Consider the following 15,476-nt stretch of genomic DNA (forward strand, 5'->3'; position numbering starts at 1 on the left):
TCATCCCTCCCTTGATGGACATATAAATCCCGCACCATATCATCAAACACCTCCTCCTCCATGGCTTCATGAGGTAATGGCGGAGGGCTACTATCACCATCACTCCATGCATCCGTAACGATCCCTCCTGAAGATCCCACCTCATATCACCGACGCTTCGCCTCCTCATGGCGAGCATAGGGCAACATATGCGGGTGTGGCACTGCATCTTGTATCAAATTAAAACGGGATCATAACTCAAACATATGAACACCCATAGGTATCTCAATCAATCTTAACTTACAAACCCTTACCATGTTTACGGTTGCATCCCATTCTCCATACTTTGAGATGTCATTGAGTGTAATCCTGCGTGCACGATACATGTTTCCTCGACATCGATCACACATACATTTGATTTTTTGCTCCAACCACATTTCACGATGGTGGATACGGAGGGATTCATCCTCACTGGAGCTACTTGTTGAAGATGAAGACATCCTACAAACAAACAACCCAAAAAAATTTGCTTTTCTTCAAATATTTAATTTTAAACTCCATGGCGCGTCTAAAACCATGTCCGTATGTTCTGTGGTGCCCGTCTGAAAGCGCATCTAAAACCGTGTCTATCTGTTCTATGGTGCATGTCTAAAAGCGTGTCTAAAATCGCATCTACTCTGTGTATTTAGATGCGTGTATAGGCGCGCCTATAGTCGCGGCTTTTAAACCTGCTTTTAGTGCACTCACTTCCCTTTTCTTCACATTACTTATACTTCGCATGGCTTGCTTGCTTCATTATTAGCAGATCCACAGTTTCGATGCTTAAGAGGAAGGCACCCACACTTACTTCCAAGCTTACACTTAAGAGGAAAGCACCCACACTTACTTCCAAGCTTAAAGGAGAGGAGGGCGAACAAGGAGGAGAAGCAACTTTGAAAAAGGAGAAGAACCTTATATACCTCTATCCAAGGTAAGTCTTTTTGCAGTTGATCTTTTTTGGAAGTTTGCTCTCTTTGGATTTGTACTCTCGTATCCAAAAAACGCATGATATGTTTGTGTGTCGGGCGCATCCTTTTCTACTTTTTAGAAAAGTTCATCTATCGGAGCGCATCTATAGGCGCATCTCAGAGCGCATCTAAAACCGCATCTACAGGTGCATCTAGATGCGCATCTAGCCTGTTTGCAAACACAGACAGCCACATCTATAGATGCACTGTTATATGCGCAAATAGACGCACTAATCAGACGCATCTATAGACGTGCTCTGACAGTAATCCTCTCTTCCCTTCCCCTTTCTTCTCAGCTCATCAGTAATAGTTTTTTTTCTTTTTTCCAATTCATCATGTGGCCAGGAAGCGCGAGCTCACCTGATCCCCGGGATTCTATTTTTAGGGACTTATATAACCTTTTAGGGTACCCTCCTAGTCCTGCGGAGTTATACGGGTATATGACGGGTACTCTAAACACCCCCTAGGAGTCGGCACTCTCGGGGGGGTCACTCATCATATGTAACCCTATCACGTGAGTTCAACAAAAGGATATTTTTTATTTCTAAAATTTACAGAAATAAATATACATAAGGGACTATTTAAAATAGTTTTGGAAAAAATTTACAGATTTGTATAGAAAAGGGGTACATTTTATTAATGAAAAATTTACACAGATAAGGGATTTTAGAAATATGCCTTGAACGCATGTGGTATAGAGGGTTTATACATAGTGACCCCCTTGAGTCGGCACTATAGACTCCAAACCACCCCACACCAGCTGAGATCATTCCAGCGGAGTCAGCACAGCTCAGCCAGCTACACAACGTAGGTCCATCTCCCATGCCGTCTTATGCCCCTTCCCCCATGCCGTCTTATGCCCCTTCCCCCATGCCGTCTTATGCCCCTTCCCCCATGCCGTCAGGAGGTCCTTCTGTCTCGCAAAGCCACCGGCGTACTCCTGTGCAGTCGAGACTCGGTTCTCTAGCTACGAGTGGTCAGCATGGTCCCATGCAGTCTCCAGCTACGAGTGGCTAGCATACTAGCTCGACACGACACGGTAGCAGGCGTAGTAGCAAGGAGAGCGGTGGGGGATGCATGGCACAGTGCTTTGGGAGGGGTGGCGGTGGGGACGATGATGATTCAGATGATTTAGACGTGCCTCCGGGTGATGGTACGATATTCTATGACATCAGTCAGCAGACAGGAGGCATCTTGATGGATGCGCGGGGGAAGGACATCATGGCCTTCATGCGCTCTGTAATTGCTAACAATTATAGAGATTGCTTTATCCACTTCAAAGACCAGCCAAAGAGGTTGGCTGATGAGACCCTCGCTGTTGTTTGCTCTAGGTATCCTAACCCCCCCAATCGCCAATTCACAGATAAATGGGCCAAGTCAAATATTGTTATGATACTTGGCAATAAAAGATCTTCGCTTAAGAGGCAGGCACTAGCAAAGCTTGCCAAGCTCGAGGGAGTTCAACCACCAAGGGGCCCGCCCCACACCGCTCACAAGCATGAGTGCAAGAAAGCAATGAAGTCAGCGAGGAGGACCCCAGTCTGCAGCACGTGGAGGCATGAAGGATCCAGATGGAGCAATATGGAAGCGTGCATTTTGGAGCAGGGGGTGTTGAATCATGGGAGGCCGAATTTGTAAGTATCGATCTCAAATTACATTGCGTCCGTTGTTTATAGGCCCGTGCACAAGACGATGAGGAAGAAGATGAGGAAGGAGGCGTAGAAGGGAGCGCAGAAGGGAGCGTGGAAGGCAGTGAGGATTAATCAATAGAAGTAGTGCTAGCTACTCTTTTTTGTACTTAAAGCCACTAGCTTGGCTTCGTCTCTCTTGTAAATACACTCCTCTTATTTTTTGTACTTGAAGCCACATGACGTGGCTTAGCTTCCTTATTTTTTGTACTTGAAGCCACATGACATGGCTTAGCTTCGTGCTATATGTACATACAAGCACTTTTTAAGCTTTCAATTTTATTGCGTTTTGGAGTTGTAATGTTTTATTTGGAATTGTAATTAAAATGCGGTTGGCTGTAAGAATTGAATTACACAATGTGGAAATGGGATTCTTGTAACTATATAGCATACACAACATACACATCATTCTGTAAATTTTAAAAAAAATATTATAAAGCGCATGTATCAGTGCGTCTATAAACGTGTCTATATACGGGTCTGTCTGTTCGGCAAGCGTCTATTTTCGCATCTATAAATGCATTTATAAGACCGTTTAAAAATGCATCTTTGCACGCATTTAATGATGCGTCTGTCTATTTTTGAAATTTTTAAGCAGCGCATCTATTTAAGCGTCTAAATGCGCGTATATACGTGCGTGTGTCTGAAATATAGATGCACTATTAGACACGGGTCTCCAGACACGGAAATAGACATGCAAATAGACGCACCCGTAAGTTTTTTATTTAGTTCAGTAAACGCATTTGTGTGTGCGTCTATGGCTGCTTTGTCTTGTTGTGTTTGTGGAGATTGGTGATGATACTGATTGTGTAGGCCCAAAATATTATTGTAGGATTGCCTAAGTTCAAGGTTGCAGAAATGCATAAGGTATGTGAGGCCTGTCAATTTGGAAAATAGGCATGGAAACCATTTCCCAGACATGTTCAAGAGAGTAAGAGGCCATTGGAATTAATCCACTCTGATGTGTGGACTACTAAAGCTGCATCTATTGGAGGCTATCATTATTTTGTCACTTTTATTGATGACTATAGCAGAAAAGTTTGGGTGTATTTTATGAAAAATAAAAGTGAAGTGTTTGGGCATTTCAAAGCTTTTAAGGCTATGGTTGAGAAAGGAACAGGCCTGCAAATAAAATGCCTAAGGTCAGATGGAGGGGGAGAGTACCTCTCAAATGAGTTTGCAAGGTTCCTACAGGAGCATGGCATAAAGCAGCAATATTCATGTAGTCATACGCCACATCAAAATGGACTTGCAGAAAGGAAAAACATGCATATTGGAGAGGTATCTCGTGCCATGCTCAACGAAAAAGATCTACCAGATTATTATTAGGCTACAGCAGTTGTTACAGCAGTCTACATAATGAACAGGACTCCCACTACAGCAATACATGGCATGACACCAGAGGAGAGGTATACTGGTAGGAAACCAGATATTTCTCATTTGAAAGTTTTTGGTTGCATTGCCTATGTTCATGTGCCAGATGAGTTGAGATCCGAAAGCTGAGAATTGCATCTTTATTGGTTATTCTCTGCAACAGAAAGGGTATAGATTCTATAACCCTTCTACTCGTAAGTTTACAGTGAGCAGAGATGTTGCTTTTGATGAGATGAGCAGTTGGTATAAACTAGTAAATGTGATTGATGATGTAGATGTACAAAATGGTAATGCTGCACAGAATTCACAGCAGCAATCACAAAATATTAGTGGACCTGTAGTGTCCTCTTGCAGCGGTTCACATACTTCACCATGGATAGGCAAATTGAGATCAGGAGGATCTCCTTAAAGCAATGCAGATAGTGCTATGCAAGAATGATGAAAAGGAAAAGAGGAGGAAAAGAGAAAGTAGATCAACCCATGGTTGATGTGAATGCAGGTCACTCTTATGTGGATGTTGAATCCAGTGGCTCAGAACAGAGCCTTGATGATGAGTTGGGTATTCCTTCTATTGTTACACTTGGAGTAAGGAAGATAAGGGATGTTTTGAGAGCACCTAGTAGTGAGCCTATTTTGCACAGGTCTACCAGAGTTAAGTATCCTGTGGATAGGCTGAAATATGATGGATTTACAGCCATTCAATATGCCTATATGGTCAAAGTGATACATGAACCAGAACCCACTTCTTTTGAGCAAGCCATGGGAAAAGAAAAATGGGAGAAATCCATGGATGAAGAAATGGATGCCTTGGAAGCAAATGCTACATGGGAATTGGTGCCTTTGCCTAAAGACAAGAATGCAATTGGTTGCAAGTGGGTTTATAAGGTGAAGCACAATGTAGATGGTTCTGTGAATAGATACAAGGCAAGATTAGTTGTCAAGGGATATGCACAGACATATGGCATTGATTTTGAAGAAACATTCAATCTGGTTGCAAAGATGGCAACCGTAAGAGCAATCATTGCTATGGATGCATCAAAGGGATGGTCTTTACATCAGATGGATGTAGAGAATGCCTTCTTGCATGGTGATTTGCAAGAAGAGGTCTGTATGGAGCAGCCACCAGGATATGTGCATGCTGTTCATCCTATCCTGAGTTTGTTTGCAGGTTGAAGAAAGCCTTATATGGCTTGAATAAGATCCTTGATTTTTTGCATAGAATTTGGTGATTCTCATTAGAGGAGAATTGGGGTCTCCAAAGGGCCCCAAATTAGTGTTTCCTAATTTCAAGGGGTTAGTGAAGGATTTGAGGTATACCAATGGGAATGCTCCTTTTTGTGGGGCAATGCCATGTTGAGGTGGCATGTCCATAATAAATGCCCAAGGAAATAGGTGGTTTTAATTGGAAAAACTATGCCAAAAAGTTAATATGCGACTGGTGCACCTGTGGGGAATGGAACCCACAACCTCTTGTACATCATTAAAGAGCCTTGACCACTAGGCCACCAAGCCAGTGGTGACACTCTCCTTGCCACGTGAAATATAAAATAGCCCCACTTCTTCATTTGGTGGATCCTCGAGCATAAATGCAAGGCAAAACCATGTATACTCTTCTAAAACCACCTTGTCCTCCTTTACGACCCCTACACATAGGATTGTATTAGGGAGACTAATCTTTTGCTAATCCATTCCTTACGAGGCCCTTTCAAGACCCCAAATCTCCCCTAATGCACATCACCAGCGCATCTGGAGCGGGTCAAAACTTCCAAATCGACCCTGGACACACCGAAAACTGATGCCCAAAGGCCCGAAAAAGGCCAAAAATGCACAGAATGGGAAATTTGCACAAAAATGCAATTTGTCCTTGCATAATGATTGCCTTAGTGGCATATTAATGAGATGCACTCTATCAAAACTTGCTGTTCTAAACACCATAGAGCTTGACACATGTCACACATGAGTAGTTTTTCCCTCCTTTGTGTAGTCTCTATGCTGCATCTCTCTGCATCAGACTGTCCACATTCTAACATGTCATCTATCCACAACTTATCACTTGTCATCTACATGCAACTCACCACCTATCATTTACATGCAAATATCCCATGCTAATTTAGGTTTGTGACCACCTGGCCAACATTGTCTTGGTGTGAACAATGTGCTCGTTCTTGGAGGTGGCTTTAGCTACTCCTAATTAAACTTAAAAAATTTTATTTATGTTAATTGAGTGGGTCATGTGAGACCTACATTGGACTCCCACAATCATTCATATGTTTTGCATTGATTTTAAAACAAGTGGTTAAAAGTTAATCCTAAACAAAGAAAAATGTATTTCCTTGTGCAACCATCACGCTGGTTCTATTTTAGTGCAAGTCATAATTAATCCTAAACCAAGAAAAATGTATTTTCTTGCAACCACCGCACTGGTTCTAAATTTAAACATTTTTCTTCATCTAGTCTCTATGCTACATCTTTGTACATCAAACTATTCCTAGTCTATCCTATCATCTACCCTCATCTCATGACCTATCATCTATTCTGCACTGATCCAGATTTGCGACTACTTCACTAACGTTGACTTAGTGTGACCACAACATTGGTTCTTGGAGTTATTTTAGTGGTGGGACACCAACACAGATCTCATATAAATTTCACATATGTTTCTCATATACTTAGTTTTTTTATTCATATATTTCACACTGAGGGGTCCCTTTCATGTTGATGTGGACCTTCAAGAGTCTGGTCTAGGGGTAGGGGCCATAGACATGCCATGTATGTCTAGTGGCATGCCACTTATGTATTTCCTTGTGCAATTACCACTGTGCTAGTTTTTGAAATCAAGTAAAGTGTAGTTCCTAAACTAGGATCGAGATAGCAATGCATTTGAGATTCTCTCTTTTGTTGGAATGTGCTTTTCACCATAGGTTTGAATGAATATATAGATTTAGCCGTAGCCTTAAGTTCAAAATTATCCTCATGTGGAGTATTTTCCCTCTCCACTAAATATACCATCTTTTTGCTTATTCCATAATGTTTCTTGCACTTTGTGACAATGTACACAAAGGTTATTTAATAGCAAAAAACCAAATTTAGTACTGCAAGCATGGCAATCCATGGTAATAGCCATTATGAGAGTAGGATCGATGCTTCTAGACATCTATTTTTCCTATGCCTCATTGCATCAAGCCTCCTCTTGCAATTCTTATTATCATCAATTATTGTGTTTGTAGTTCTATGCCTAATTCTAGCCACACAATAATCTCTATGCACATTATTTGAAAGCCAGAAGAGACATCATGGGATAGGCTAAGTGGGGCATATTATGAGATAGAATTGACTTCACAATAGGATAATTCTGAATTTCCAACTACAGCCACCTCTGTAGATTCATTCAAACTAAAGGAGGTCAAAAGCACTCTCCAAAAGCAATAATCTCCCAATTACATTGCTAGCTTGATCATGAACTTGTCTCTTTCTTTTGTCATTCACAAATATGGTTTGGAAGATTTCTTATAGGGTTTGGTGGATAAGTTAATCCTAAACCAAGGAAAATGAATTTCCTTCACACCAAAACTAGCCAAGAAATTAAACTAAACTAATTTAACTTTGGAAAGAAAGGAATTTCAACCACCGGGCTGGTTATCAATTATTTCGGTTGCAAAATATATCTCTATTTTTTATTTCTAAAATTAAACAATAACAAAACTTAGTTTAGGACAATCACATTAACTAATGAATTATATATTGTCGTTGTTAAAACCACTAGGCTAGTTTTGGATGATCACAATCCAAGCTAGGCTGTGTATGACCCAAAATAGCCTAGAAACTAAACTATTAAACTACTACAACTACTAGTAAACTAAACTAATTTGACTACTTGGAAACATAGTAATTTTAACTACCAAGCTGGTCAGCAATTTTTTGATCAATTGCCAAATGCTAACATTCAATAGGTGGAACATGGAGAATTTTAATAATGATGGAGCACAGAGCCCAGAAATGAAAACTAATTTTTCTAGTCTCGTAAACTAAACTAACTTAACTACTTGGAAACACAGCACCATCGGAATGCTCATCAATTGCCACCATATGTGATGGCATTCAATAGATGGGACATGTAGACTTATAATAACGATGGAGAAGAGAGCCCAGAAATTAAACTAAAGTAGTTTATTCACTTATAAATTAGACTATTTAACTACTTGGAAAACAACACCACCAGGTTAGTCATCAATTGCCACCATGCTAGCATTCAATAGGCAAGAAATGGAGACTTATAATAATGATGGAGCAGATAGAAAAATGATAGTGTGGTAAGGATTAATCGGTAGGCATCGGAGCTCAATCAAGATTAAGTGTGGTGACTTAATGTCACTGGTTTTTAGCCACCAGGCTTATAGCCAAGTAAATAGCCATTGGGCTTTTAATTGTTGGCATGATGAGATGATCATCAAATCAACACAAAGTTTGCAACTCTCTTCAAAGGGGATTCAGGGTTTTGAGGTTTTTCCTTTTCAAAATGAAGTGCCATGTTGGAAAAAGTTTCTTATGATGCCTCTTCTGAAATGATCAGGCAACTAATTGTTTACTGGCAATTTGATCAAAATAGCTTAACTAGAAGGATGACAAGCTCATCGCATGGGAGGGGGGGGATATTGGGCTATTTAAGTCCCATATAGCCTCGTCGACTTCACATTGCTCCACCACCATCGCCCACCCTCATCTCCACCACCTTTGCTACTTCATGCTGGTCTACCCTCATCTCTACCACCCTCGTCCACTTCACACAGTTGCACCTTCATCTCCCACCCTCATCTCCTACTCCATCATCTTCCACCCTCATTCCACCACCTTTTTTGACTTCACACTACTCTACCGTCATCTTTACCACCCTTGTGGACTTTACATAGCTCCACCCTCCTCCTACTGGCCCTTCTCTCCACCTTCAAGCTATGCCCCACCTTTAGTTGATTTCGTTCTTATCCCTAGCTATCGCCAAAGTAGTGGCAGTTCTCTCTCCCATGATTGTAGAGTGTCTCAAATTCTAATGGACCTTAATTGGATTGGAAATTTGGTTGATTTTGACCACACGAGAACTACGTTTGAGTCCTACAGCCTCATATGATGTTTATTTATGGATTCTATATGGGCCACACAGCTAAGTTATCCAGGCCACGAAAATGATCTTTTAGGAGATTTTGCGACATTAGATGCAATAGAAATGAGATGAAGATCGTTTTTAAAAAATTTGAGTGGTATTAACTAGAAAAGAAATCAAGGCATGAGGCTAGACACTAGGCATGGTGATGCTCAAGGGCCATGGGGGAAAGGGAACATGAGGGGAGAAGTGTTGACATGGGTGGGGAAAAGAGATTAAGAGGTGCGGGAATGAAGTGGGAGACTATGGCACAAGGGGGAAGGGAGAGGGGAAAGAGGAGCATGTACATGATCGGAGGTGGAATGTGAAGATCGAGACATCAAGGGAAGAGAGTCATGCTTTATTTGAAAGGAAGGAGGGGGGAAATCAAAATACTAGCATTGTGGCTAGACAAGAATGAGCGTGTCACATCAAGGAATAGCCCCCTCCTTTTATAGCCAAGAGAGAGAGTCTCTCCCAATAAATGCATCCTCCCACATGCATGGTGTGTGTGGAGGAATCTCCCATGTGGGCTAGGTGGGTACGCACTCTCAATTGTGTGAGACAACCCTTTGCCTCATTTTTTCACATAAATCAAACCCCATATCCCATGTCTAAGACACTCCCTTTGTCCCTTCTCAATTTTATAATGTGTTCAAACATTTAGGAGGACAAGTGGAGGGTTGGCACAAGGAATCTTGCCACCTCATCGTACTGTCCCCATTATTTAACTTGCATTGTTGGACTATCGACACCCCCCCCACATGGGCCTATCCTACATGGAGTGAAAGACGTAGACTTAAAGATACAACGGCAACTCAAAGATCTGAAGAAAGTTATAACTTTGATTTCAAAACAACGATCAAAGTTGCTATTGGCAGCAAAAAAAAGTAAAAATAAAATTGTAAAGTATTAAGAGGATTTGATAAATATGTATAAGCACTTAGTAGATTATCAAAACAATAGAATCAATGATCTTGAAAGTATAGTTCAAGATATATAAATTAACTCTCTAGGACAATAAATTCAAACAATGGAATATATATAGAAGTGTTTGAAATTTATTATTATGAAAAAATGTAAATTTAATAAAAATTATAATTAATTTGTTCTTTAATCATTAAAATAAATTTTTAGAAGAAACAATTATGATCACATGATCGTAAATTTTTCCAACGTGGCTTGCCACGGGTTTTACACTAGTGTTTTTGTTTTAACCAAACGTTTCAAAACGTTGAATATAAATAGTGCTTGCTGAGACTGTATGAGTTAATCGCAAAAGTTGCAAAAGCGATGTCGTAAAACCATCAGGAAAAGGCAGGGCGAATTGCGGTTCCACCGTCAACCACCAGCATGGAACCCATGACGAAGGATGAACAAGGCATGCACAAGAACGCCACAGCTGCAGCCACCTCTTGGGGCTCTCCTGTTCGCCCCAATGGAATGTCTTTCACAAACTTCTCCGACTGCCCGGCTATCACCTGCATGATCATCATCTCCGCACTCAGCACATCAGCAACCTGATAATCAAAAGAAACGAGAAAACGGAGAAAGAAAGCCTTCGAAACTAATGGTGAGTGCATCACCTCGGCCGCGAGCTCCGTTGCTATGACTCCCGGAGCCACGGCGTTCACCAAGATGCCATCCTTGACCCACTCCACTGCCAGCGCCCTGGTCAACTGATTCATCCCGGCTGCAAAATCATGCACTGGCATTTAGTTCATTCAACTATTCGTCGAGTACCGGGATCCCAGTGCAAGAGGGAGAGGAGAACTGCGAAGGGTACCTTTTGCGACTTGATATACTGTCAAAGGGATTGCAGCGGTAGTGAAACTGACGACGGAGCTGATGAACACCATTCGTCCTCTCCCGGAAGCCTTTAGCAAAGGATGGCTGAGCTGCGATAAGTGGAAAGCGGATTCCAAGTTTGTTGCCATGACGAAATCATAATCTTCTTTCGGGACATCTGTGGTTGGCTTTGGGTTGGTAGTTCCGCCCACGTTGTGAACCTGCGGTCAGTATTGAACAGCATAAACTTACAAGAACATTGCATGTTTGAGAGCTCCCAAATTAAACAGAGCTTGCGCGTGAGGATCAAGCGCTTAGAGGTAGCCTACCAGAATATCCAACTTCCCGTCGAAATGCCTAGAAACTTCTTGTACCAGTTGGATGCGTGACTCGGCTGAAGTTGCATCGCAAATTGAACCCTCTACAGCAAATCCAGCGTCTTTCCATTCCTTTAGGCGTTCTTCCATATGAGCTGCTGTGCGGGCACAGGTATACACTGATGCTCCCAGACCGGCCAGCTCCTCCACTATGGCCTTCCTGCGGGATGGCAATGCAACGGATGAGCTGAGCTGCAACACAGCAAGGTTCTTTTCCTAACGCACCGTATAACCGCAAACAAGAAGTCAGAAAAGAAAGTGCGTGTGTGGTTACCCAATGCCTCGAGTACCACCAGTAACCAGTGCTGTGCGCCCTTGCAAGCTCCAACGAGCTGACAGAGAAGATGAGAAAGGATGGCTAACCATGATGAACAGGTCTCTACTGTATTGAATGCATGATGCAGCTAAATACCGGTCATTTAATGTGAGAGAACCACGAAAAAGTATGAAGAGTCGGAATCAAATAAAGAGTTTCTTCTTCTGATGTCACGCATGACCATGTAAATAAGAGCCGTTCGGATGTCAAATGTTCCACTAGCATGAAACTCATGGAATCGTGGATGTAGAATCACTTTTTTTTTTCCTCGAAAAGCTGAGATTATAATAAATTGGAAGAAAAGAAAAAGATTACAACGTTGCCCGGAACCAGAGTCAACAACCCCAACATGCTGGGGGATTACCAAAAAGGGAAGTCCTATTCAAAAGGAAGGTGCAACTGTCTCTCATCTAAAGAGGATTTTGCTAGCACAGTCTACAGCAAGCTTAAGATCTGATTTTTGAGTAGTGACAAGGCTACGAGGATTTCTTCCTGTTTGACCCGGTTCTCCTCCATATGAGCCAGCTTGGGATCTTGTTCTTTGTATGTGTGGCATTTCATCTTCTGCTCCAAGGCCTGCATCTTCTTCCTCACGTCTTTGAAAGAGGACTTCTTCAACCTGCTTATAAATGTCATGGATTAGAGGATGCAGTATATCTTTATGAGTACCTTGCACAACAAGACAAAGCACCCATAGACGCGCACACAGGCGCGTTTACTGAACTAAATAAAAAACTTACGGGCGCATCTATTTGCGCGTCTATTTTCACGTCTGGAGACCTGCGTCTACCAGCGTGTCTATATAGCAGACACACACGTGTATAGATGCGCATTTAGATGCTTAAATAGACGCTCTTATAAATGCGTTTATAGACGCAAAAATAGACGCTTGTCGAACAGACAGACGCGTATACAGACGCGTTTATAGATGCACTGATAGACGCACTTTATAATATATTTTTTTTAAATTTACAGAATGCTGTGTATGTTGTGTATGCTATATAGTTACAAGAATCCCATTTCCACATTGTGTAATTCAATTCTTACAGCCAGCCGCATTTTAATTATAATTCCAAATAAAACATTACAACTCCAAAATGCAATAAAATTGAAAGCTCAAAAAGTGCTTGTATATACATATAGCACGAAGCTAAGCCACATCATGTGGCTTCAAGTACAAAAAATAAGGAAGCTAAGCCATGTCATGTGGCTTCAAGTACAAAAAATAAGAGGAGTGTATATACAAGAGGCACGAATCCAAGCCAGTGGCTTTAAGTACAAAAAAGAGTAGCTAGCACTACTTCTACGACTAATCCTCGCTGCCTTCCACGCTCCCTTCTGCGCTCCCTTCTACGCCTCCTTTCTCGTCTTCCTCGTTCTCTTGTGCATGGGCCTGTAAACAAGAGATTACATATATCAATGTATGAAAAATCAAATCTTTACTTATAATTTTGGCATTATTTAATTACTTTCAAATACCTCGGGGGCCGCTCCAGTAGCCCGGGTATACTGCTCCTTAGTAATCAACCCGTCATCATAGAAGTGCCTCCATGTATCTCCTCTGCGATGGTGGCGGTGGTAGGCTGTCTCCATAGGAGTAGGGTATCTGCCCATGATCTCAAGCTGCAAGATGACACAATTTGTGAAGGGATTAGTACAAAGAAACCACCTCCTAATAAACTACATAAGCAATATAATTTGAGATTGATACTTACAAATTGGGCCTCCCATGATTCAACACCCCCTGCTCCAAAATGCATGCTTCCATATTCCTCCATCTGGATCCTTCATGCCTCCACGTGTTGCAGACTGGGGTCCTCCCTTGCTAACTTCATTGCTTTCTTCCACTCACGCTTGTGAGCGGTGTGGGGCGGGCCCCTTGGTGATTGACCTCCCTCGAGCCTGGCAAGCTCCGCTAGTGCCTACCTCTTAAGCGAAGATCTTTTATTGCCAAGTATTGTAATAATCTTTAACTTGGCCCATTTATCTGTGAACTGGCAATTGGGGGCGTTAGGATACCTAGAGCGAACAGCAGCGAGGGTCTCATCAACCAACCTCTTTGGCTGGTCTTTGAAGTGGATAAAGCAATTTCTGTAATTGTTAGCAATTACAGAGTGCATGAAGGCCATGATGTCCTTTCCCCGTGCATCCATCAAGATGCCTCCTATCTGAGTGATGTCATAGAATATCATACCATCACCCGGAGGCACGTCTAAATCATTTGAATCATCATCGTCCCCACCGCCACCCCTCCCAAAGCACTGTGCCATGCATCCCCCACCGCTCTCCCTGCTACTACACCTGCTACCGTGTTGTGTTGAGATCGTACATTGGCCACTCATAGCTGGAGATTGCACGGGACTACGCTGACCACTCGTAGCTGGAGAACCGAGTCTCGACTGCACATGAGTACGTCGACGACTCTGCGAGACAGAAGGACCTCCTAACGGCATGGGGGAAGGGGCATAAGACGGCATGGTAGAAGGGGCATAAGAAGGAATGGGGGAAGTAGCATTAGACTCCTCTTATGCATAAGCATAAGCATAAGTATAAGAGAAGGAGACATATGCTCATGCTTATGCTTATCCATGAGCATAAGAAAAGGAGACATATGCTCATGCATAAGCAAGAGCATATCTCTCTTTTTCCCTCTTTCCTTTCCCTCTTCTTCTCTCTTTCTTTCCCTCTTTCCCCTTTTCCAATCTCTCTTTCCTTTCCCTCTTCTTCTCTTTTCTCCTCTTTCTCCCCCTCTTTTCCCTCTTTCATGCTCATGCTCTTATGCTCATGCATAAGCATAAGCATGAGCATATGGTTATGCTTATGCATAAGTATAAGAGTAAGCATAAGAGAAGGAGACATATGCTCACGCTTATGCTTATGCTTGAGCATAAGGGAAGGAGACATATGCTCATGCATAAGCATGAGCATATGTCTCTTTTTCCCTCTTTACTTTCCCTCTTCTTCTCTCTTCCTCTCTTTTTCCCCCCTTTTCCCTCTTTCATGCTCATTCTCTTATGCTCATGCATATGCATAAGCATGAGCATAATGCTTATGCTTATGCTTATGCACAAGCATAAGAGAAGGAGACATATGCTCATGCTTATGCTTATGCATGAGCATAAGAGAAGGAGACATATGCTCATGCATGAGCATATGTCTCTTTTTCCCTCTTTACTTTCCCTCTTCTTCTCTCTTTCTTTCTCTCTTTCCCCCTTTTCAATCTCTCTTTCTGTTTCCTCTTCTTCTCTCTTCTCCTCTTTTCCACCCTCTTTTCCCTCTTTCATGCTCATGTTCTTATGCTCATGCATAAGCATAAGCATAAGCATGAGCATGAGCATATGTCTGTATTCGTCGGACGTGCGACGTGATCCCATGTCTAACATAGACACAAACACGAAAACAAAAAACAAAAAACAAACATAAGCATAGGAAAAGAGGAAGAAGAGGGAAAGGAAAAGAGATTGGAAGAGGGAAAAGAGAGAAGAGGAGGGAAAGGAAAGAGGGGAAGAAGAGGAAAGAAGATGGAAAGAAAAGGGAAAGAGAGAAAAAGAGACATCTGCTTATGCTTATGCTTATGCATGAGCATAAGAACATGAGCATGAAAGAGGGAAAACAGGGTGGAAAAGAGGAGAAGAGAGAAGAAGAGAAAACGGAAAGAGAGATTGGAAAGGGGGAAAGAGGGAAAGAAAGAGAGAAGAAGAGGGAAAGTAAAGAGGGAAAAAGAGACATATGCTCATGCATGAGCATATGTCTCCTTCTCTTATGCTCATGCATAAGCATAAGCATAAGCATAAGAGAAGGAGACATATGCTC

The 15,476-nt window shown here is 42.0% G+C and overlaps 1 protein-coding gene across 1 annotated transcript; it reads right to left on the minus strand.

Annotated features, from left to right (window-relative positions):
- Positions 1-10,343: 10,343 nt before the first annotated feature.
- Positions 10,344-11,748, minus strand: LOC147902612 (tropinone reductase homolog At2g29330-like). The gene is made up of 5 exons (XM_087373659.1): positions 11,622-11,748; positions 11,300-11,507; positions 10,969-11,191; positions 10,769-10,875; positions 10,344-10,663 (listed from the first exon to the last, which is right to left on the minus strand). The coding sequence occupies exons 1-5, from the start codon at positions 11,711-11,713 to the stop codon at positions 10,490-10,492; spliced, it is 804 nt and encodes a 267-aa protein (XP_087229785.1). The 5' UTR covers positions 11,714-11,748; the 3' UTR covers positions 10,344-10,489.
- Positions 11,749-15,476: the final 3,728 nt, after the last annotated feature.

Source organism: Dipteris shenzhenensis, chromosome 4, assembly GCF_047967505.1.
Source record: "Dipteris shenzhenensis isolate YYH24624 ecotype China chromosome 4, Dip_SZ_1.0, whole genome shotgun sequence".
Lineage (NCBI taxonomy): Eukaryota > Viridiplantae > Streptophyta > Polypodiopsida > Gleicheniales > Dipteridaceae > Dipteris > Dipteris shenzhenensis.